The sequence below is a fragment of the Panicum virgatum genome, chromosome 5N, assembly GCF_016808335.1.
Source record: "Panicum virgatum strain AP13 chromosome 5N, P.virgatum_v5, whole genome shotgun sequence".
Taxonomy (NCBI): Eukaryota; Viridiplantae; Streptophyta; class Magnoliopsida; order Poales; family Poaceae; genus Panicum; species Panicum virgatum.
The window spans coordinates 67,305,304-67,325,641 of record NC_053149.1 but is presented as its reverse complement, the minus strand read 5'-3'; the positions used below and the strand labels follow the sequence as shown (position 1 = coordinate 67,325,641).

The 20,338-nt window shown below is 46.6% G+C and overlaps 3 protein-coding genes across 3 annotated transcripts; 2 read left to right on the top strand and 1 right to left on the bottom strand.

The window, feature by feature from the left end:
* The first annotated feature begins 508 nt into the window (after window positions 1-508).
* LOC120676600 (protein PLASTID TRANSCRIPTIONALLY ACTIVE 10-like) lies at window positions 509-4,385 on the top strand. The gene is made up of 12 exons (XM_039957912.1): window positions 509-1,272; window positions 1,408-1,467; window positions 1,556-1,585; window positions 1,679-1,752; window positions 2,209-2,290; window positions 2,528-2,601; window positions 2,748-2,814; window positions 2,907-2,999; window positions 3,132-3,308; window positions 3,423-3,473; window positions 3,556-3,707; window positions 3,777-4,385. Exons 1-12 carry the CDS (start codon window positions 553-555, stop codon window positions 4,168-4,170), a joined length of 1,974 nt encoding a protein of 657 aa, XP_039813846.1. The 5' UTR covers window positions 509-552; the 3' UTR covers window positions 4,171-4,385.
* A 2,557-nt stretch (window positions 4,386-6,942) lies between these two features.
* LOC120676598 (uncharacterized membrane protein YuiD-like) lies at window positions 6,943-9,891 on the top strand. Its single transcript, XM_039957906.1, has 5 exons — window positions 6,943-7,596; window positions 8,628-8,784; window positions 9,010-9,060; window positions 9,213-9,305; window positions 9,577-9,891. Exons 1-5 carry the CDS (start codon window positions 7,451-7,453, stop codon window positions 9,634-9,636), a joined length of 507 nt encoding a protein of 168 aa, XP_039813840.1. The 5' UTR covers window positions 6,943-7,450; the 3' UTR covers window positions 9,637-9,891.
* Window positions 9,892-16,937: 7,046 nt separating this feature from the next.
* Window positions 16,938-18,303, bottom strand: LOC120675771. The gene is made up of 2 exons (XM_039956982.1): window positions 18,195-18,303; window positions 16,938-18,112 (listed from the first exon to the last, which is right to left on the bottom strand). Exon 2 carries the CDS (start codon window positions 18,099-18,101, stop codon window positions 17,070-17,072), a length of 1,032 nt encoding a protein of 343 aa, XP_039812916.1. The 5' UTR covers window positions 18,102-18,112; window positions 18,195-18,303; the 3' UTR covers window positions 16,938-17,069.
* Between the last annotated feature and the right edge of the window lie 2,035 nt (window positions 18,304-20,338).

Sequence of the window (20,338 nt, the reverse complement as noted above, 5' to 3'; positions counted from 1 at the left end):
TAAAAAGTTACTCGTTGTGGTGATTAGTAGGGATATAAAAGGATAGTTCCAGGTTAACATCCAACATTATTTTGTTCCACTTTTCTTGCCTTGGATTCAATTTTTGTTCAACTGTACTAAAATGTTTGCCACCAACATCGCTCCTATCAATGAACCTGAGCTTAACATTATTATTTTTTTGTGAGGGCATTAAAATTACTAAATTGGGGTGTACAAAATACAGATTTCTTCATTTGGACGATGAATTGAATTGGATTGGCAGAGGTGCTGAGGTGCATGTGAAGAACCCAGGGCTAATGTAGTCTTTTGTCACGCACTCTTGAATCTTTGATCCTGTTCAATTGATTTCACGAATTTTCATTTCAAGGCATTTTAACAATTCCAAGTTTTTTTTTGAAGTAAAACAATTCCAAGTTTTCGAAGACAAGATTTACGCACGGCACCGACATGTGGGCCACCATCCGCACCTTATCCTCCCCACGCCGTCATCTCCCTTAAACCCCGTGACGACACGGCGACCGTTCCGTGCTCCCAAAACCCAACCAACCAAAAATGGCGACCACCCCGCCGGCCGCCGCTACCTTCCTCCACCACCACCTTCCCCTTCCCAGCCTCCGCCCCAGGACCCTTCTCAGAACCCGCCTCCTCCGCCTCGCCGCGTCCATCAATCCCTCGCCTCCCGACGAGACCCCCGCCGCCGACCCGCCGGTCATCCCCTCGATCAGCATTGAAAACACCGAACCCGAAGAGGTTGCCCGCCGCCGCAGCTGGGTTGAGCACGGCTGGGCGCCCTGGGAGGAGGTCATGACCCCGGAGGTCGCCTTCGCGCGCCACAGCCTAAACGAGGGCGAGGAGGTGCCCCTCCAGTCGCCGGAGTCCCTCGAGGCCTTCCGCATGCTCACGCCGGCCTACCGGAAGAAGGTGGAGGCCGAGCCGGGGTACATCGAGCGCCTCTTCGCGACGCGCGAAACGCCCGAGCCCCTTGAGACGACGTGGGCCGGCAGGCTCCCGCTGCGGCTCGTGCCGCCGCGGGACTGGCCGCCGCCCGGCTGGGAGGTGGACCCGGACGAGCTGGAGTTTATAAGGGAGGCGCACAGGGAGGCGTCGGAGAGGCTGGACATGGAGGCGGCGGCCGCGTCCGGGGTGACGAACGTGGAGAAGCTGGAGGACGCGCCGAAGGATCTGGCGTTAGATAGATACAAAATGTTCCTGAAGCAGTATAAGGAATGGGTGGAGGCAAACCGGGATAGGTTGGAGCAGGAATCCTACCAGGTATAATTGTGCTTGATGATATTGCAGCATCTTGTGCTAGTTTGGTTGTTATTTGTGTACGCAATTGGATTAGATTTAAGTTGAACATGTCATGCCACCTCATAACATTATACCGTGTTTATTTCCATTGTGCAGTACGACCAGGATTACTACCCTGGCAGAAGAAAAAGAGGTAAGGACTACAGAGAAGATATGGTATGTTTCATTAGCTCTTGAATGTTCAGTGCATACATTTCTCAATTCGTTTAGTTATGTTGTTGATTTATTGTTTGTTCTCATGCAGCATGAACTTCCATTCTACTATCCTGGACAGGTTATGTTCGAACTTTTCTGCTGCAGTTTTTATTTTCAGAAGGTTTAGACTCATTCTGACCATTTTATGAATGGCTGGATGCACCTCCTGCAGATTTGTTATGGGCAAGTGACGACCGTTCACCTCCATCAGGGAGCCTTTGTGGACATAGGCTGTGTCCATGATGGGTATGTACTTTCAGTCCTGTATAACTATGAACTTGGTGTACCTGATTTAATGAAAAACAGAATGTGAGGGATTATCCTTTCTTCTAGGCTAATGCAAGACCACTATACTTTTGGTGGAGCACGAGATGGTTACCTGCTCACTCATGTGTTCAAAAAATTTGCTGTCATGTTTTCTTGCTATCATGTCTTTTGTTGTGATCTGTGAACTGCATTGGAATGGCAACACCCCGCACTATTTGGCTCACCTGAAAGCTGGCACAAAACATCAATACATGATATCAGCACCCTCCACTGATCATTGATGAGTGGCCCTCCACACAGCCACATGCTTCTCTTTACTTCTGTGAAACAATCTTCTGTTTCTAAGCCTAGATTTCTTATTTTTAGACCCACTGGTATACTGTATACTCTGATTTTTTTATCATGTGTGACATTTATGACTCATAATGTGTTCAGGTGGGTGCCGATAAAAGGAAATGACTGGTATTGGATCCGACATCACATCAAGCCTGGCATGAAAGTATATGTGGAGATTCTGGTAAATAATCTTCATTCTTCAAGAATGTTTCAAAGATGCCTTCTTGCACTTTATAGGAATAGTGGATACTCTAGTCTTGTTGCCAAAAAAAAAAGAGAGGTTATCTCAGTTGCACCTTTTCATCTACCCAAGCGCAATTTTGGCATTTTCCTATTCTCTTTCCTGCTTAGAGCAATTTGTGTCACTTATGTTCTGGAAGTTTATGCCTCTTGGTAACACCTGCCTATTACTATGCAGGCCAAAAGAGATCCCTACCGTTTCCGCTTTCCGCTTGAAATGCGATTTGTATATCCCAACATTGATCACCTAATGTGAGTACCATTACAATCCCAATTGTTTTGGGCATCGCTTATTTGGTCCTGGCAGTATCAATTTTTTATACCATTTGCCTTTACTCATGCTTCAGTTTATTTCCACTTGACTGATCCATATTGTCCTATTTTCTTTCTGGCTACAGATTCAATAGATTTGACTTTCCACCAATATTTCACCGTAAGGAGGATACTAACCCAGAGCAGTTGTGGGTGAGAATTAACTTCTACTTTTGTGGTTCAGTTTTCTGCTATTTTGTTAGGTTTGAAATGTGTGTGCATCTAACCTTTTTATGAACTGGCAGCGTGAAGGTGGACGGCCACCCATTCCTAGGAAAAAACCTTTAAAGGATATGGAAAAGGAACCTTTGGTATCAGATCATCCTTTTGTTGATACGGTATTTCACAAGAATTCCAACCATATGCCTCTTACTGCACGTCTAGTATTTTACACTGTTTTATATCTTTCTTGGCTTGCTTTCTTTTATTGCCATCAAATAGTTTTATCACAAATTCTCCCTTTTTTTCAGCTTTGGGAATGGCATAATGCAGAGCAGATGATTTTAGACTACGAGGAGCAAAATCCAGATAAATTCAAGGATACAACATATGAGTCCACAGTTGATGCATCCTCATTCGATGAAGAAAACAGAGTTGAATACACCGAAGGATATTTTAAAGAAACACGGCTAAAAAAGAAAGTTGTGGTATGTAATCTTGTCTAGCTCCCGATTACCATCTTTGGATCATTGCAGTTGCATGATTATTAGCTGTTGGTAAAATGATCCCTAATGACATCCTGTTCTGACCTCTTATGTTAGAATGTAAACATCAAAGAACTTGATCTTGATGCTGCTCGTGCTGAGCGCCAGGTGCCTATTTTTCCATAACCCAACCATATTTCTTTAATGATTCACCACTGGTTAATTTTAACGCTGATCTTGATCAATGCAGCTGATAAAAAAACTGAAAAAGGAAGCAGAGGAAAGGGGAGAGCAGTACAAAGTTGGGAAGCTCCGACGTAACAGAGAAATGGATGAGTATGATCTGATGCAATGGCGGCGTTCATTTGAAGAAAGGGAAGCCCTTATCAGAGATATCTGCTGGTAAGTCTACTACTACCAGTACAAGTTTGATCACACCTAGTGCATTGGTGCTAACTCCTAAATTGGCAGTCGGAAAGCTCTTGGTCTTCCTATCGAGGAACCTGGGCGATACGACGTAGACGAGACAGAGGTCTATGGGAAGGATTACTATGACCCAGAGAAGCCAATGTACCGCTATGACTACTGGGGAGAGCCCAAGAACACCGAGAAGACTAGGCTGGAGCGGGATGTGGAGCGTCACAACCAACAGATTGTTGGAGACGCAAAGAAATGGTGCGAGATGTCGTATGATGACTACATCCGCAAGAAGCTTAGGTTGGAAGCAGCTGAAGCGAGGGAACGGCAGAGAAAGGCATCAGAGCTGCAAGAGGAGGAAGAGGAGTATGACGACGGGATGGACCTGGACTTGAAGAAGATGACCGATCCCCACGCCCCGCATAACCAGTTTTACATCACGAAATGAAAGGTTAGGCGTGCCACAGCATAGATTTAGTGCAACAGATGTGAATATTTGATATAGCTTTGTTCCTTGAAATAGTAAGCGCATTAGGCTGCTGGCTTCCTTGGCTCAGGTCTGGTTGCAGCTATAGCACTCTAATAATAGAAGCTGCCAAGCTGGAGATCATGCTTGTTTGCCTGGTCAACTGTTGAAGTTGTGGATTGAGAATTTTGACCATATTTACCTACGAATCCTGGCCAATTCCGAAGCCAGGGAAGCAGGCCACGTCACCGGCAAATCCCGGCCGTCGGATCGGCCGGGCGGACGGCCCAGATCGTGCTTTCCCCGGTCATTTTGCAAAAAAGCCCTCGAACTTAAGAGAAATCAACCCGCGGTCCAAGTTCCTCTCTTAGAAACTTTTGCAAAAAAGCCCTTAGCTTTTCTCAAAATCAACCCGCAGTCCAACAGTGCTGGTTGAAGGAAATTTTGCAAATAAAACCTTGAGTTATAATAAAATCAACCCGCCGTCCTTATCCTCTCTCAGTTTTTTTTTTCAAAAAAACCCTCAGATTTTAATTGAATCAAACCACAACTTGTTTCATCCTTTACTTCCACACGAGCAACATTATACGTACAATTTAAACACCAAAACGTGTTGGAATCAAAAGTTGCTCAACATAAAATCTAATCAAGAATTCAAAAACTACAACTTCATTATAGAGCAATTTTTAAAATTCAAAATACTTTCCCAATTCATTTAAACAAATATTTACATGCGACCCGTTGCACCTATAATTTTGACACCAAAATATCTTTAAATAAAAAGTGATCAATACAAAAGTTGCCTAAAAATTCAAAATCTACAACTTCACTGTATAGCAAAGTTTTTTAAATTCAAAGCATTTTCATAATTCGTTTAACATAACATTTTAATTTACTAAAAATATAATATCGTATCACCGTCCTTCTATAGCTTCTCATGCTACCTCCATAATAACATGTCAAATTTAGTACAACCACCGCTCCCTTAAAAAAAATGCGCTACTAATTGCAATATAATTTCGCAAATACATTAAGTACGTGACTAATTGTGCTCCAACCTCCTTAATAAATTATCTAACCCTTCTTTAACCACAATTATTTCCATAATCCATTCAACATAGCATATTATATTATTAAAAAAATATTGTACTACCATTTTTTACGGTTCCTCATGCGATCTCCATAATAACATGATATATTTTAATATATCTACAACTTTTTTAAAAACATCACATCTATTAATTATCACATGATTTCACAAACTACATTAAGTATCCGACTAATTGTGCTCCGCACCACCACCCTCCGTAATAAATTATTTTACCCTTTCTTTCACCATAATAAATACAGCAACAAATGTCGTACCTCCATTTCGATACCCAAAATATTATAGTACTTAAATATTAACGTCATGACAATTGAATGCTCAAATCATACCAATTGCAACAACGGGCTGCAGACCATGACATCTATGCGAAAATAATGGAACAGTGGAGTCAACTTAACTACGTTGCTTTAAAAAAAATTATACATTTGCCTGTACACAACAACTACATGCATGAACTAAAATCGGCATCAACTACCATACTACAACAAGGGATACAGGTCCACGCGGCAAGGCCGTGTCATTACTACTACAATAGCAATACTATACGTACAATTCGATCACCATTCTTCTATGGCTTCTCATGCTACCTCCATAATAACGCATCATATTTAAATGTAACCACTACTTCTAAAAAAATGACACCTCTACTAATCGCAACATGTTTTCGCAAATACATTAAGTATCGGACTAATTGTGCTCCGTCCTCCCTAATAAACTATCTTATCCCTTCTTTCACCACAAAAAAAATATTTCGATACCCAAAATAATATTCAAAGTTTCATACAATACAAATAAAAGTTAAAAATCAGGTCGTTCCCAGATAGTTCCCAATAGTTACATAGCCTTTTAAATTTGCAAAACATAGCTTGCGCTAATACTATCACACGGCATCCACTGGACCAGCTCAAACTGGTGCACCAACGGTGCGCCCCAGTTTCTAGTGTTCTTCCGATTAATGACAACCTCCACTGGTAGAAATCTAAAGCAAGATTTCAGTCAACTTGTCTAAGTGAAAAGAAACCTAGCTGAATGATTTCGGGATGGTTTCCAACTCGAGCTCATGTTTAGGACCAAATAACCTGATGGTTGGTTGGACTGAATCTATCGGCGCGTGTAGAATACAGAGGTCATAAACCAGGTCTCGCATTCTCTCTGTTGACCTGACCCTGCGCTCCAGCTGATGATCCCCACTCTGGTTGTGGTTGGGCGACTTGATCAGCACCGGACAAGCAGCTATCTGCGTTCCCACGTCGCGATTAGGGTAATCAAACCGTCTGGTTTATGCTTGAAGCTTCGTGCAAGTGTGACGAACGTTGCGTGGCTGCAAATGTTTTGCAGCAAAGGAGATTGGCCGCAAGCACCACGTCCCTTTCTACCCCTCCCAGTTGCATTGCAGCGACTGTACCCATCTGCATGTTAGATTGACACTTGTGTTGCTGATCCAGTGCATGATATATTCACCACCCGTGCTGTGGAGTACATGCTACATCGGCATCTCTGAGATGTGGTCCAGCAGAGCATCTTGGGCTCGTTCTTGCAGCCGTGCCATCATCGCTGCAACGTCCAGACTGGGACGGTGAAACTCGCTATATTTTGGAGTCTTTGGCACCGTAACCTGCCGTTGTTTCTTGTTGCTTTCGCAATCACGCAAGGGGAGAGGGGGCGTGACAGCCTAACTCGCCCGGCCGGATCTCCCGGGTCGCTAAATAAAATTCTGGACCAGCAGCCGGAGCTCTGCTAGCTACAGGCTACAGCACCTTGCTCATTGGCATATTCGCCCGGAGCCGGAGGCTTCCTGTTTGATCCCTCCTCCCCTCCCCAATCAGAGAGAAAATTTCAGAGCCCACGTCCAATAAAGAGAGGGGGCTCATCCGTCTATGCGGAGGAGTGTTTGGCTCCCTCCGGTCTTCCCCAGAGCAGAGCAGCAAGCGAGCAAATCCAGCAATAGCAGCCGAGCAGCGGCGGATCGCCGTCGCCATTGGTGCGGTGCGCGCCCGTGCGAACTTTTAGCGAGCGCGGAGCGCGGGGACGGACGGGCTGTATATATAGCGGGAGGGGCGCGCTCCGGTCCGGTAACGCGCCGCAGGGAGGGGGGCTGAGTGGGCAGGATTAGGCAGGGCCGCGCCGTCCATCCAGGAGCCAGGGACTTGGGCCATGGGGGACGGGGGTGCTGCCGACGACGGCTCCTCCCCGCCGGCGGCCGCGGGATTCTCCTACCTCGCCGTCTTCCACAACTACCCCCTCGTCGCCGCCCTGCTCGGATTCGCCATCGCGCAGTCCATCAAGTTCTTCGTCACGTGGTACGTACGCCCCATGGCCTCTCGACGCCCCCCTGCCTTGACCTCGGAAAGCCCGCGGGTGTCTGCCAGTGGAATCGGGCGCGGGCATCATCGGATCCGCGTGCGGTTCCATTGGTCAAAGCTGCCTCTTGACATTGTTCGCGTGTTCCGTTTCCTGTAGAGCCGAGCGTAACCTGGTTCCTCCTATTCTTTGTTTCTCTCCTTTGCCTAGAGCTAGAGGAATGGTAGATTGGGCAAGAAATGACCTCCTACATGATGGATTTCCTTTAAATTTTGGATGGTTTTGGTAAACTGAGCTGGACGCAAGAGGAATTCGCCTTGATCTGGTCAAAATCAGGCAGAATTGCTTCGAAAAAAATGAAATCAAGGAGAATTGTTGGGTCTCTGTTTTTTCTGGGGTGTCCTTTGGATTGTTCGATAGAGTGCATTTTGCTGGCTGTGTACACCCTTGGACATTTGAGTCTGTACTGGTAGAAGTAGGACCTGCCGTTGTGGAATTCACATATGATACTGTTGCATTTTGAATAGCATGTTTAATGTTTAATTCAGAGGTCCTTGATAATTTCACCAGAAATAATATACAGGACGAAGCAAGGTGACTAACTTTTTCAAAAAAAGAAAAGCAAAGAAATTTAAATTCTCCACATTGGCTCTGGAGCTTGATTTAGATCTCTGGTTTCCACTTAATGGTCAAGGAGCTCCTAAGTGATGCTCTTTCAACGGCCTGGCCACAGCAGGGACAATCACACAGAGTTCTTTTTATGCTTACACACAAGAATGCCCTGTTTGGTTTGTCGCGGAGATGTGTGGCTTGACCTATCTTAATGTTTAGTTTAGCAAAAGAATGCTTCTGTATAAATGGCCATTTCTTTTCTTCTCGTATTTGCCCCATACTTTTTTGATATTAATAGATATATTAGCATTAGCCTCATGTAAGATCAGCAATGAATCTTGCTGTTCAAGTCTGAACATCTGTTTTATACAGTCTCCCATGCTGCAGTAAGTTTTATTTGTCCTTGTTTTGAACAAAGGTACAAGGAGAACAGATGGGATCCTAAGCAGCTTATTGGCTCCGGCGGTATGCCATCATCACACTCTGCCACAGTTACAGCACTAGCAGTAGCGATTGGATTCCAAGATGGTTTTAGTTGCTCTCTCTTTGCAACAGCAGCTATATTTGCAAGTGTGGTAGGTTATCAGTTATCCATCCCAACCCCTTTCCTTCTAAAGATGTTTTGCTTCCTTCATGATAGAAGAAAATGAGCATTTATATTGTTGTTGCTTAGAAGCAATTTCTATTTTTGTGTCAGATATTATGGTGTTGAGTGTGGGCATTGTGCAAATTTATGCTGACTTCCTTTCAGTTCATTCCAAATGTTGAGGTCTCAGAAATTTCATTCTGTGACTTGGCAGGTGATGTACGATGCTTCTGGTATCAGATTGCATGCTGGAAAGCAAGCAGAGGTATGTAATAACTCATTGCATGCCATCTCTACTGTTGGTTCAGTAGCTTTTCTACATCGTTACAACCCTGTGCTAGATCTGTACGTATTATGATGATATTAGAGTTAAGCTCTGTGCTGATGTTGGACTTCTGTTTTTTCTCAAATCGTCAGGTATTGAATCAAATAGTTTGTGAACTTCCTTCTGAACATCCCTTGTCTGAAACAAGACCACTGCGAGAACTTTTAGGCCATACACCGACCCAGGTTTGTTCAGATGTCCTTTTCTTGTGCATCTTATTGTTCTTTGGCAAAATGCAAGCGATGGCTTTGGCACTGTGGTTACATGGATGCCAATTGAACCTCGAACTGGCCGTCCCCACATCACCATACCCTAATTTTACTTGGCAAGATATGTTTATCTGCTATCAACATCATGCAGCTTTGTCAGCACCACTATGTTCTTGTGGCATACATTCATGAACTAACCCTTTATATATATATGTCGCTGACTTCTTGAGTGTTTGATTGCTCCCAGGTGGTTGCTGGCGCGTTGCTTGGGTGTGCAATAGCCACAGCAGGACAGTTATTCGTTTGAAATTTGAAGGTGCAGCAGAACTGTTGTAGCATTTGCAGGGACTTGAGAAGAAGTTTTCTCAAGTGTTCTGCTACTTTAGGTATTGGTAAGATTTGCAAATATGTGCTGTAGTGTTGTTGAAGGTTGAAAAGCTTTGGTGGCACCTGATTGTACGCCAGGTGATGTTCACAGGGTGGTTGTACAGAACATTTGTTCGATAACTTAATGGTTATTGTGAAATCTAAACGTGATTATTTTGGCAATGATTTGCGACCACTAATTGACTCCCACAGGGAGCTAATTTGCTCTTCAGTATTTGAATTTAGAATCATCTGGACTCTTGGACCATGCAAGCATTTGACCAAACGATGTGATCATGCCAGATTGCCAGAAGCATAGCCACAATATAAGACATCATCTTCATTTCCTTTTATATAAGATAAACAAAGAAATAAAAGGGTACTCGGTCGTTAACAAGAGGCGGGCGTTGCTCAAAAAACATCAAAAGCATCCCCTATGGATCGGACTAGCTAGTAGAAGGAAGCAGCCAGAACGCTTTGTTACATGGCGGAGCTTCATCAAGGCTGAACACCTCGTTTGTATCTTGACATTGAAAACCTGCATCTCCTTCCTTCGTGGATTCACAAAGTAGACGCGGTCCTGCTGCAACCCACCACCGTGGCCGCCGGAGCAGGACGAAGCACCAAAGTAAAACGGCGAGAGAAGAAACGTGCGACCCCCAAGGTCGCCGACGTCGCGCCACCGCCGCGTTGAGACATCCATCTTCTGAACGAAGCCTTCGTCGATCTCATCACATGAAAACGTGGCGTACAACAGGTTCACCTTGTAGAGCTCGCCGCCTGATTCCACGAGGAACACCGACTCTGGGAGTGCGGGATTCAGACCACCCACCTCCTCATACCCTTGGTCATCATCGTCCTCAGAGTCGCAGCTGTCGTCGATTGCGATGGAGCTCAACACCGGGCCGGGACAGAACTCGAGGACGCCAAGGTCCTCGGGCGTGCCGTTGAAGTAGAACTGGCCCCCGCATGCGGCGATGGGGCAGATTGCCATCTTGGGTTATAGACGGTCAAATGGGTGGCCCAGCCCAACACAACACTAACCCGCTTTAGGCACGGCCCATTTAGATACGGTCTACATAGGCACGCTAAGTTAACCGTATCGTGTCGTGCTGGTTCATGGGCCAAGCCAGCGGCCCAGGCACGACCCGAAGGTCGCTGAACCGTGCCGGGCCGGCCCATCTAACCCATCGACCCGCCGGCCCATCCAGCATGCCTCCGCCACGGCTCACCAGCCGCAGCTTGCACACGACGCCGCCGCTCCCCGGCCGCAGCCTGCGCGTGCCACCGCCTCTCGCCGGGCGTCCCAGCTTGCGCTCGCCTGAGCCTGCGCACGCCGGCCGCCCCATCCTGCGCGTGCCGCCGCCTCTCACGGGCCCATCGCGCGCACGCGGGGCGCTGCTCGCCGGCCGTCCTAAAAGGACTTTAATCGCGTAATGTCGCCTAAAGGGGGTGAATAGGCGTTTTAAAACAAATCCTGCAGGTTAAGACACTTAAAACAAATGTCAGCCACCAACCGGTCAGACTGGTCAGACAGACCGGTCCTAGACTTGGAAATAGGAAGCCAATACTCGACCGGTCAGACTGGTTGAGCAGACCGATCAGACCGGTCCTACGCAGAACCTGCACAAGCAAGGTTAATTCTTCCTTTTTCGAGCTCTAGCACAAATGCAACTTGGTGTGGTGCTTCTGTAGGTGCTTACCAATATATTTCTTAACCATGCACACACAAAAACAACAAAACCAAGTAGATCGAAGCGGGAGCACAAATAAAGCTAGAGTACAAAGTGTGAGGCAAATCAAATGAAGATAATGCAAAGGAGACACAGAGATTTGTTTCACCGAAGTTCAGATTCACCACGTTCACCACGTGTGAATCATACTCTCCGTTGAGGAAGTTTATGGCGACCACAAGGTCAAGCTATCTCCTCCTTTCCACTATATGACCATGTGTCCTCGTGATACACAATCGCTGCTGCAACAAACTTGCCGCTGCTCACCACAAGCTTGGGAGCTAGCCGGCGACGCCTAGCCGTCTAGGAGGCATCACCTCCAAGAGTAACAAATGCTTCAATCGAGTTGGCTACGCAACCACAAGTGCTCAAGCTAGGGCTTATGCTCTCACTGGTCAAATGATCTCTTTTGCAAAGGTTTCACTCAACCCAACTCAAGAATTCAACTCTAATCACTCAAATCTCACAAAGAGATGTTGGGGAGGACTTCTCAAGTGCTCTCATGGCTCATAGATGGCTCAGAAAAACAATGGCATCAACACCCACGAATGGGTGAGGGTGTGGGGTATAAATACTCCTCTCTCAAAAACTAGCCGTTGCTCTGTCAGAGTTAGACCGGTCAGTTTGAATTTACTAGCCGTTGGACCCCGACCGGTCAGACCGGTCCCCAATGGTTTTCTGCTCCCAAGTGTTTTTCTCTAATTTTTCTCACATGGGATAGCTATGAGCACTTTAGGTAATGTCAACCCACTGATGTTGCATCCCCCTTGATAGTACGGCATCCTAAACTCAAGTTTACATGAAATGACACATACACCACACTTGAGTTTCATGTCTTGATAAAGCCGAACTCCTTCAATCAATATCTTGAGGTTGTCAGCATCCTTAATTTCAGTGAGCATGCCTGCTTGAGCTAGTGACTTTGAATCTTCCTTCATATACGAATGAAATCCGTCTTTGATTCACAAGTCACTTCCATTTTTCAAATAATGACACTCTTAAACATAGAGCTCTCCATGACTCTAGGATCTCCGGTACTTTGACCCATATCGGTTTTTTTGCTCCCCCAAGCCGATGCTTGCGTAGCCTCTTGAAACACGTCTCTCGGTCCTCTCTACCTTCATTCTAGCCGTCCATTTTGAATTTCACATTGATTTGTGTAATGCATGAAATCTTCTTTACCAATATAAATTCACCATTTAATTTCATATGCAAGTTTTCCAATTTTGAGACAACATATGCACATCAACTCATGTCTCATTCACATTTCTCTTGCTTGCTTCCGTTGATAATAATATTTATCTCATATGACAAGTCTTTCCAATTTGAGACTATGCAACAATATATCATGTCTCATTCACTTTTCTCTTGCTTGCTTTCCTTGACAACAATATTTATCTCATATGACAAGTCTTTCCAATTTGAAATTATGCAACAACATATCATGTCTCATTCTCATAACCTTTACTTGTCATATGGATTCCATCATAAGTCAAACAAGCCTTTAATTGATATTGGAGCCTTCATGTCAATCATGAGTACCTTGCTCTCAATTTTCTTTTACAACTTTGCTTGCCACTTTGAGTCCCACGTTAACTAACAAACTTCAACAATATATAAGAGCCTTTCATATCAAACAGGAATACCTTGTTCTTCCATTTTTCTTTCTCATTCTAGCTTGTCACATATAATGATTACCAATGGGACATACACATTTGCTTGCAATACATGAGCTATATCATTCAACAAATTAAATATTTGCTCATCATCTCATGCAAATAAGTTAGTCATTTAATCGTGTTGTCAATCAATGCTCCAAAAACCATTAGGGGCCTAGATGCACTTTCACGTCCGCAGCCCGCGGCTGTGCACTCGCCGACCGCCTCCGGCCCTCCCCTGCGCCGGCCGGCGCCGCTTGCAAGCCTTGGTGTGCACGAGAGAGAGGGAGGGATCGAGAGAGTTGATTGTGGCGGCTGAGTGGATGGAAGTGAGGGAGAGACAGGGATTGGGGTTTTACTGTTTTAGGGTTGAGGGGAAGAATATGGGCTATTAATGGGTCAAATTGTTCCAGGCACAAAATTAGTCGTGCCTGATCGGGTTAGGCCCGTTAGTCGTGTCGTGTCCGGGTCAGCACTATGGGTCGGAGTTCAGGCTCAGACACTACCCTATACATCATGTCGGATCGACCCTGACCCTATAGGTCGTGGACTGGATTGGGTTAGAGTAGAGTTTTTTTCGTGTCGTGCCTAATGCGACCCATTTAACCCAGGCTATTTAGCCATCTATACTTCAGGTGCTGGCTTCCTTCGTACACGTATGGTAGGGTGATGGCTCCGATGTCGTACTCGTACTTGACCCACTGGTCGTCGTCTCCGGGGTGATAGTACCACATCAAGTTGTCGGCGCCACCCTCCACCAGCAGCACGACGCAGCCGGGGGCGGAGGGCTCGTCGGAGAGGAGGCAATGGCTGTGCATCAGCTCGTCGTCGTCGATTCCTACAAGCGGTGGGAGGTGGATCTGGTCTCCGTCTTGAGGGCGCAGCAGAAAAGTGTCCATGGTGTCCGGATCACGAACCAGCAGCAAGCCTCTCGCAGTTGGGCATACGGTCTTGTCCCGCAGAACCTCGTCGGCGTCACCGTCGTTGAGGGCGGCGATGAGATTTCCGTCGGACACGGTGTAGAGCGCCGTGGAGTGGTCCCGGCAGTGAAAAGCGAGGCACGGCAGCTCCATCGTGCCGTGATGGGGATTCGTCGATGACGACACAATCTCGATCCCGGCCAGCAACTCTGTTTTTTGCTCCCTCTGCTCTGTTTTTTGTTCTTTTGAAGATGACGTCCCTACTATGTTCTGTATATATACATATATATGATGAGGTGATCATCCGATCTTGTACGGCGCGTTGGAAACGTACTCGACCACAACTCGTAGGACTAGAAAGAGAGCTGATTGATCAAACAAGCCTTTCCTTGATGTCATGGCGGTTAAAAAAAATCACACGTAGCACACTGTGATCTTTCAAAAAAAAATTCAGACGTAGCAAACAATAAACCTTTTTATTCATCTTTTCACCGATGAGGTTAATTAGAGTGGAGGGTTTCTTCCATTATTATCACCCAACAGAAGCTTCCTTAATTTGTTGTAAAAATAAAGTAACAAATACATGGCCCAATAGCAGCCACACCAACGGAGTCATTACCATATGATTGGTCTGGCAGCTATTTGTTGGGCGATTTGGAAAACCCGGAATAATAGTTGCTTTGAATAAAAACTAATCAGCTCTCCAACGGAGATTGTTTATTTAGCTAGCTCCTTTTTGAATTACTAGGCAGGTCTACAGGCGGGGCAAAACAAGGAGGAGCTTGAACTCGGTGCGGCGGCTCTCCTCAAGACGGCGCTGCACTTCCAAACCCAAGCTCACGGTGATGATGCGGGTCTGGTTCTGCTTCGGTGATGCAGACTCCTGGTTGTTCCAGTTGTTCCGTCTGTGCGTGCGTGGCTCTGTGAAGCCTGTCCTTGTAACGCTCGCTTTACCTTTGTTCTTTTTGGGCGCCTGCTGGCCGCTTTTGACGCTGTAATCTGGTGCCGTTCTCTCGGCGCGGTAGCGTAAACTTTTAGTTCGCTATAAGACCGGTTTCTTTCTCCTATTCCTCGATATGCCGGACCTTCTTCTACACTACCACAACTTCGTAGCTTGTCCCGATTTGCTCATCTATTATCTTATTATTTAGCCAATAAACGGAGCCTCCACGTTTGCTCTCAAGGCTTAGAAATTCTCACGTTAATCAGAGAAAAAAATAAAAATACACATCACTGCCATTATAATAAAAATTAGCCTAAAATACCCCTATGCCTACTTAAAAATCACCAACCTATACCATTATAAAAAATTAAATATAAAATATCATTTTACTATGTATCAGTTACAAACATTTTTTTTTAAAGATGGCGGGAGCTCCGCTATGTCATTTAAGATAGGAGAAGCAAGCAAAGCTTTACAAGCGTGATATTACATGAAACAATAAAAACTCGAACTCTAAAATAACGCTAAAAAGCTTAAACATTATTACTAAAAGATAACTCAGGGCCACCGCAGGCCAAACTTCTGCACTTCATCTCCATCTGTACCTCATGTAGCACATCAACAGGCATCAGCACTTTTTGATCAAACACTCTTCTGTTCCTTGCCTTCCAGATATTCCAAGCTCCATAGATCATCACCGAGGCCTTCAGTTTACGTATCTTCTTGGGCAGCTGGCTGAGTGCCTTCTCCCACCAATCCATCAGTTGCACTCCTGCATCCGGAGTCAAGATGAGGCCACCCGTCCAGGCTGCAATTGCCTGCCACACTTGGCGTGCGAAGCTACAATGTAGAATTAAATGCTCAGGCGTTTCTAATTCTTGGTCACACATTATGCACACTGGATTACATGGACACCCTCTCATCAACAAGTTGTCTGCTGTTAGAATCCTACTCTGGATCAGAAGCCATGCAAAAAACTTGTGCTTGCCCTCCGTTTCAGCTTTCCAAATGTTCCCGCTTCTGAAAGTGCTGTAAGAGCCATAGAACTGTGCCAAATATGCAGACTTGGAGCTATACTCTCCATTTGCTGTCCAATTCCACCTGATCTGATCTGGTTGATCATTCAATTGAATGTTTTGTGCGTAATCCCACAGTTCAACAAATTGAGCCATTTCATCAACTGACCCCATCCTCCATAACCCTCTCGTCCAGTTCAGATTTTGTAGTTCCTCCTTGACTGTCTTGTGCTTCCTCCATGCCAGCCGAAACAGGTCAGGATACAAGTCCATTGGTGCTTTTCCATCCAACCAAGTTGATTGCCAAAAACTTGCTTTTTGCCCATCTCCCAGTGTGACTGTAGTGCTGGCTCTAAACAATTGTTTGTCAACTCTATCAACTGGTGGTTCAGTCCCTACTCATGGTCTATCTGGTTCAGTCCATTGGTACCACAACCACCTCAGTCTTAAAGCTCTGCTGAATAGGTCAAGATCAAGTATCCCCAGTCCCCCAAATTTCTTTGGCCTTTTTGTTTTGGCCCAGTTTACAAGACACTGTCCTCCCTTTGCATCAGTAGTTACAAACATATACTATTAATAAAACTAAAACTAGCAACAATCAATCAAAATAAAATGAAAATAAAAATAATTATATGCATAATATTATCAAAGCTCAACAAATCAAATTGTTATTATAGGTAGATCGTATTTGAATTATTTTAACCAATAATAAAATATAATTTATGATGATGAACAGGGTGAAGTATGGAGAAAAATAATATAATCTTTAAGTAAAGATACAACGACATACGAATTTTTGAATTTTCAATACTAACCGTGCAAATGCGCGGACTATACGCCTAGTTATTTAATTAAATGCTGTGCTTTCACAACAGACATGCTAGTAACTGACGAATTGGATGCTCCAGCAGTAGTTCCAGTTCCGAAGGGAAACAAAAAGAAAAAATCCGTTACGCTGGTAACTCCTGAGACTTTGTAATTTCGTTGCTACTTGGTAATGAAATTTGGGCTATGCCCTTCTTGGAAAAAAGCAGCCACACCGTGTGGCCTTAAACTACAAATAAACATTACAAAGAAAAGCTGAAAACAAAACACATATATCCCCTATTCCTCGCAATTGGTGGGAAGCACCCAGAATGCTTTATCTGATGCTGGAACCTCATCGTCAAGATTCCGCATTTCAATAGTCCCCTCCTCCACATCGAAAACCAGCATCGCCTTCTTCACAGGATACACCATGTAGACGCAGTCCTTCCGCAAGCCATGGCCGCCGGAGCACGATGCGCCGAAGTAGAACAGGGATAGAAGGAACACGCGGCCACCGAGATCCTTCACCTTACGCCACCTCCCTTCCGCGAAGTCCATCCTGTGCACGCTGGCTCTGTAGATCCGATCCCTCCTGGTGTTGGTGCACAGGAGGTTGACCATGTAGAGCTCACCGTCGGACTCCACCAGGTGCACATCGCGTGGTTTACCACCATCCTCGCACCCGTAGCTCCCATCGGCTGCGATCGTGTCGTCAATCTCGATGGAGCTGAACACTGGCCCGGGGCAGAACTCGAGCACGCCGAGCTCGGTCGGGAGGGAGTTGAAGTAGAACTTGCCCCGGCACGCCGCCATCGGACAGATCACCTCCTTCTCCTGCAGGCCCTCGTCGTGGTCCAGGACCATGGTTCCGATGTCGTAGTCGTGCTTCACCCACCGGTCGTCGTCCCCCGGGCGGACGTACCAGATGGAGGTGTCGTCGGGCTCGACCAGGAGCACGACGCAGCCGGGAGACGCCGGCTCGCCGGAGAGCAGGCAGTGGGAGTCCACCAGCACGCTGCCCTCCACTCCACGGAGCGGCGGGAGGTGGGTCTTGTCCCCGTTCCGCGGGTCGCAGAGGAAGGTCGCCGCTGTTGCGGGGTCGCGGACCAGCAGGTGGCCCTGTGCGGTCGGGCAGACAACCTTGCCTTTCAGGATCTCCTCCATGTCACCGGCAGCCGTGATGCGCTTTTGCTCGGGTGCGCTAAACAACGGCGTGGAGCGGCCGCAAAGGTGGAAGGCGAGGCAGGGCAACTCCATCGCCGGCAGCTGCTGGCCAGCCAAGGAGGACATGATCTCGCCGGTGGATGCAGAGGTGTAGGGTAAACTCATCTTAAATAGACCTGGAAATTGTGAAATATGAACACGTTATGAAAGAGAATCGGCATCGGAACACGGGACGGAAACTGTTCCGAAAATCCGAACTGGATCTGCGCTTGTTGTCGAAATCAGCGAATCGGATTGTAATCTCCAATCAAAACCATTGTCCTGCGGAACAAGATTGTCTCTCCCACCGCGCAAGGCTTTCTGCTGGTTCGCGACCCCGACAGCATGGCCACCTTCCTGTATAACCCCAGCTCCCACCGACCGCTACGAGGAGTCGACGACGACGTGCTGGTGGGCAGCCACTGCCTCCTCTCCTCCGGCGAGCCGGCAGCCCCCGGCTGCGTCGTGCAGCTGGTCGATCGAGGGCTGGGACGACACCTTCATCTGGTACTGCCGTCTCGGTGATGACCACTGGGAGAAGCACGAATATGACATTGGGTCTCTCATTGTACCCTACCCGGATAAAGAAGAGGACCGGATCGAGAAGAACGTCATTTGTTCCATCGCAGCTTGTCACGGCAAGTTCTACTTTGACTGCAGCGCATCTCAAACCCAAAGGAGATGCGTGTGATCGACTTGTTGAGCAGCCCCGAGCCAGCGTTCACTGTCATCTCCATTAACGACACGATCCCGCCGGATGGCAGCTATGGATACTGTTGGAGTAATGGGCTTGGCCCATTTATTCTAAAGCAATAAAAGAATTTAAAGCCCACTATTAATGCTAGGGAATCAATGTTTAATTCCGTACCGGGAATTGAGGAGGATCTCAACCGACTTAAAAGGTGGACTTCTTGTACACCACTTGTGAAGCCGGTAAGAGGAGGACGGTGAACCACACGCGCGCGCGCGCTCGCTCGCCGGGCCGGGCCGGGGCCGGCGCGGCGCGGCGCGGCGCGGCGCGGCGCGGCGCGGCGCGGCGCGGTGTGATGTGATGGCTATTTTGCCGTTGACAGCAATTAATCGTGCGATTAAACGTGCAATTAAATCTGTAATTAATGGCCATAACCGCATCACCTAAATGACTCTGATGGTGTCCAGGTTCAACGAACCTGAGCACCTGAGTCACTATATAAGGGAGTGCCATGCCCCTCATCCATCCTACACCAGAGCACTGAGGCAACTCGGCTCCTCTCTTCTCCCTCTCCAGTTGCAACAACTGAGTTCCCCAACGCTAATCTCTGCGCGCACAGAATTAGCGTGAGCAGGCCTCCGAAACCTTGCTCGCCTTGAGATCCTGCACGGGATAGGCGGGCAATCAGGTTTTTGGGTAACGCTTTAGCGTGACTGCTCAAAAATACTAAGGCTTTGCCCGATTGTACGACTACTTCCTGGTGGACGAGCCGAACAACTACGTCGACTACATTCTGGTGGCCGAACGACTACGTCGACTACATCTTGGTGACCGTTCGTGGGACTGCACTGCGAACATCTTCCTGCACCGATTTAGTTCGACTACTTCGACTGAGGCCAACCGTGTAGATGTCTACTCCAGTTGGTAACAGCGCAGCCGTTGCCGGATTGTACGACTACTTCCTGGTGGACGAGCCGAACAACTACGTCGACTACATTCTGGTGGCCGAACGACTACGTCGACTACATCTTGGTGACCGTTCGTGGGACTGCACTGCGAACATCTTCCTGCACCGATTTAGTTCGACTACTTCGACTGAGGCCAACCGTGTAGATGTCTACTCCAGTTGGTAACAGCGCAGCCAATGCCTCCGGCAACGGCCCCGCTTTAGGGTACTCCCTAAAACTTTGGTTATTTATATTGTTTATGCTTATATGTGTGATAAGTATAAACATGTTCACATGTTTTATTTTACTCCTTAAAGTCATAGAAATATTGCTAGTTTATACATCTAATTTTGGAATTAAAATATACCGAAAATTGCCTAGATTTCTAACAATCCAAAAACCTGATGATGTTAATAGGCTTTCGGTATCTAGCTTTGCTGCATCAATCAAACCATCACCTTTTGATGGTTCAAATTACAAACGTTGGCAAGAGCGGCTTATACTGTGGTTAACACTATCGAGAGTGATCCATGTGAAAGAGGGTAAGCCTGAACAATTCTCTCCAGAGGAAGGGAGTGCGTTCGATGAGGCTGATATCCTCTTTCGAGGCTTGATCATTAGTGTTCTCGGTGATAACCTGGTGGATTCTTATATCCGGCTGCCAACTGGCAAAGCTTTGTGGGATGCTCTTGAGGCTCAATATGGAGTATCTGACGCCGGGAGTG

What these genes read in the sequence shown, in the direction of transcription:
- LOC120676600 (XM_039957912.1), top strand. Translation starts at nt 553, where the DNA reads ATGGCGACCACCCCGCCGGCCGCCGCTACCTTCCTCCACCACCACCTT. An exon ending in AGGACTACAGAGAAGATATG is followed by an intron (nt 1,468 to 1,555) that starts GTATGTTTCATT and finishes GTTCTCATGCAG; the next exon opens with CATGAACTTCCATTCTACTA. An exon ending in CCCAACATTGATCACCTAAT is followed by an intron (nt 2,602 to 2,747) that starts GTGAGTACCATT and finishes TTCTGGCTACAG; the next exon opens with ATTCAATAGATTTGACTTTC.
- LOC120676598 (XM_039957906.1), top strand. Translation starts at nt 7,451, where the DNA reads ATGGGGGACGGGGGTGCTGCCGACGACGGCTCCTCCCCGCCGGCGGCC. An exon ending in ATCAAGTTCTTCGTCACGTG is followed by an intron (nt 7,597 to 8,627) that starts GTACGTACGCCC and finishes TTTTGAACAAAG; the next exon opens with GTACAAGGAGAACAGATGGG. An exon ending in CAGCTATATTTGCAAGTGTG is followed by an intron (nt 8,785 to 9,009) that starts GTAGGTTATCAG and finishes GTGACTTGGCAG; the next exon opens with GTGATGTACGATGCTTCTGG.
- LOC120675771 (XM_039956982.1), bottom strand. Translation starts at nt 18,101, where the DNA reads ATGAGTTTACCCTACACCTCTGCATCCACCGGCGAGATCATGTCCTCC.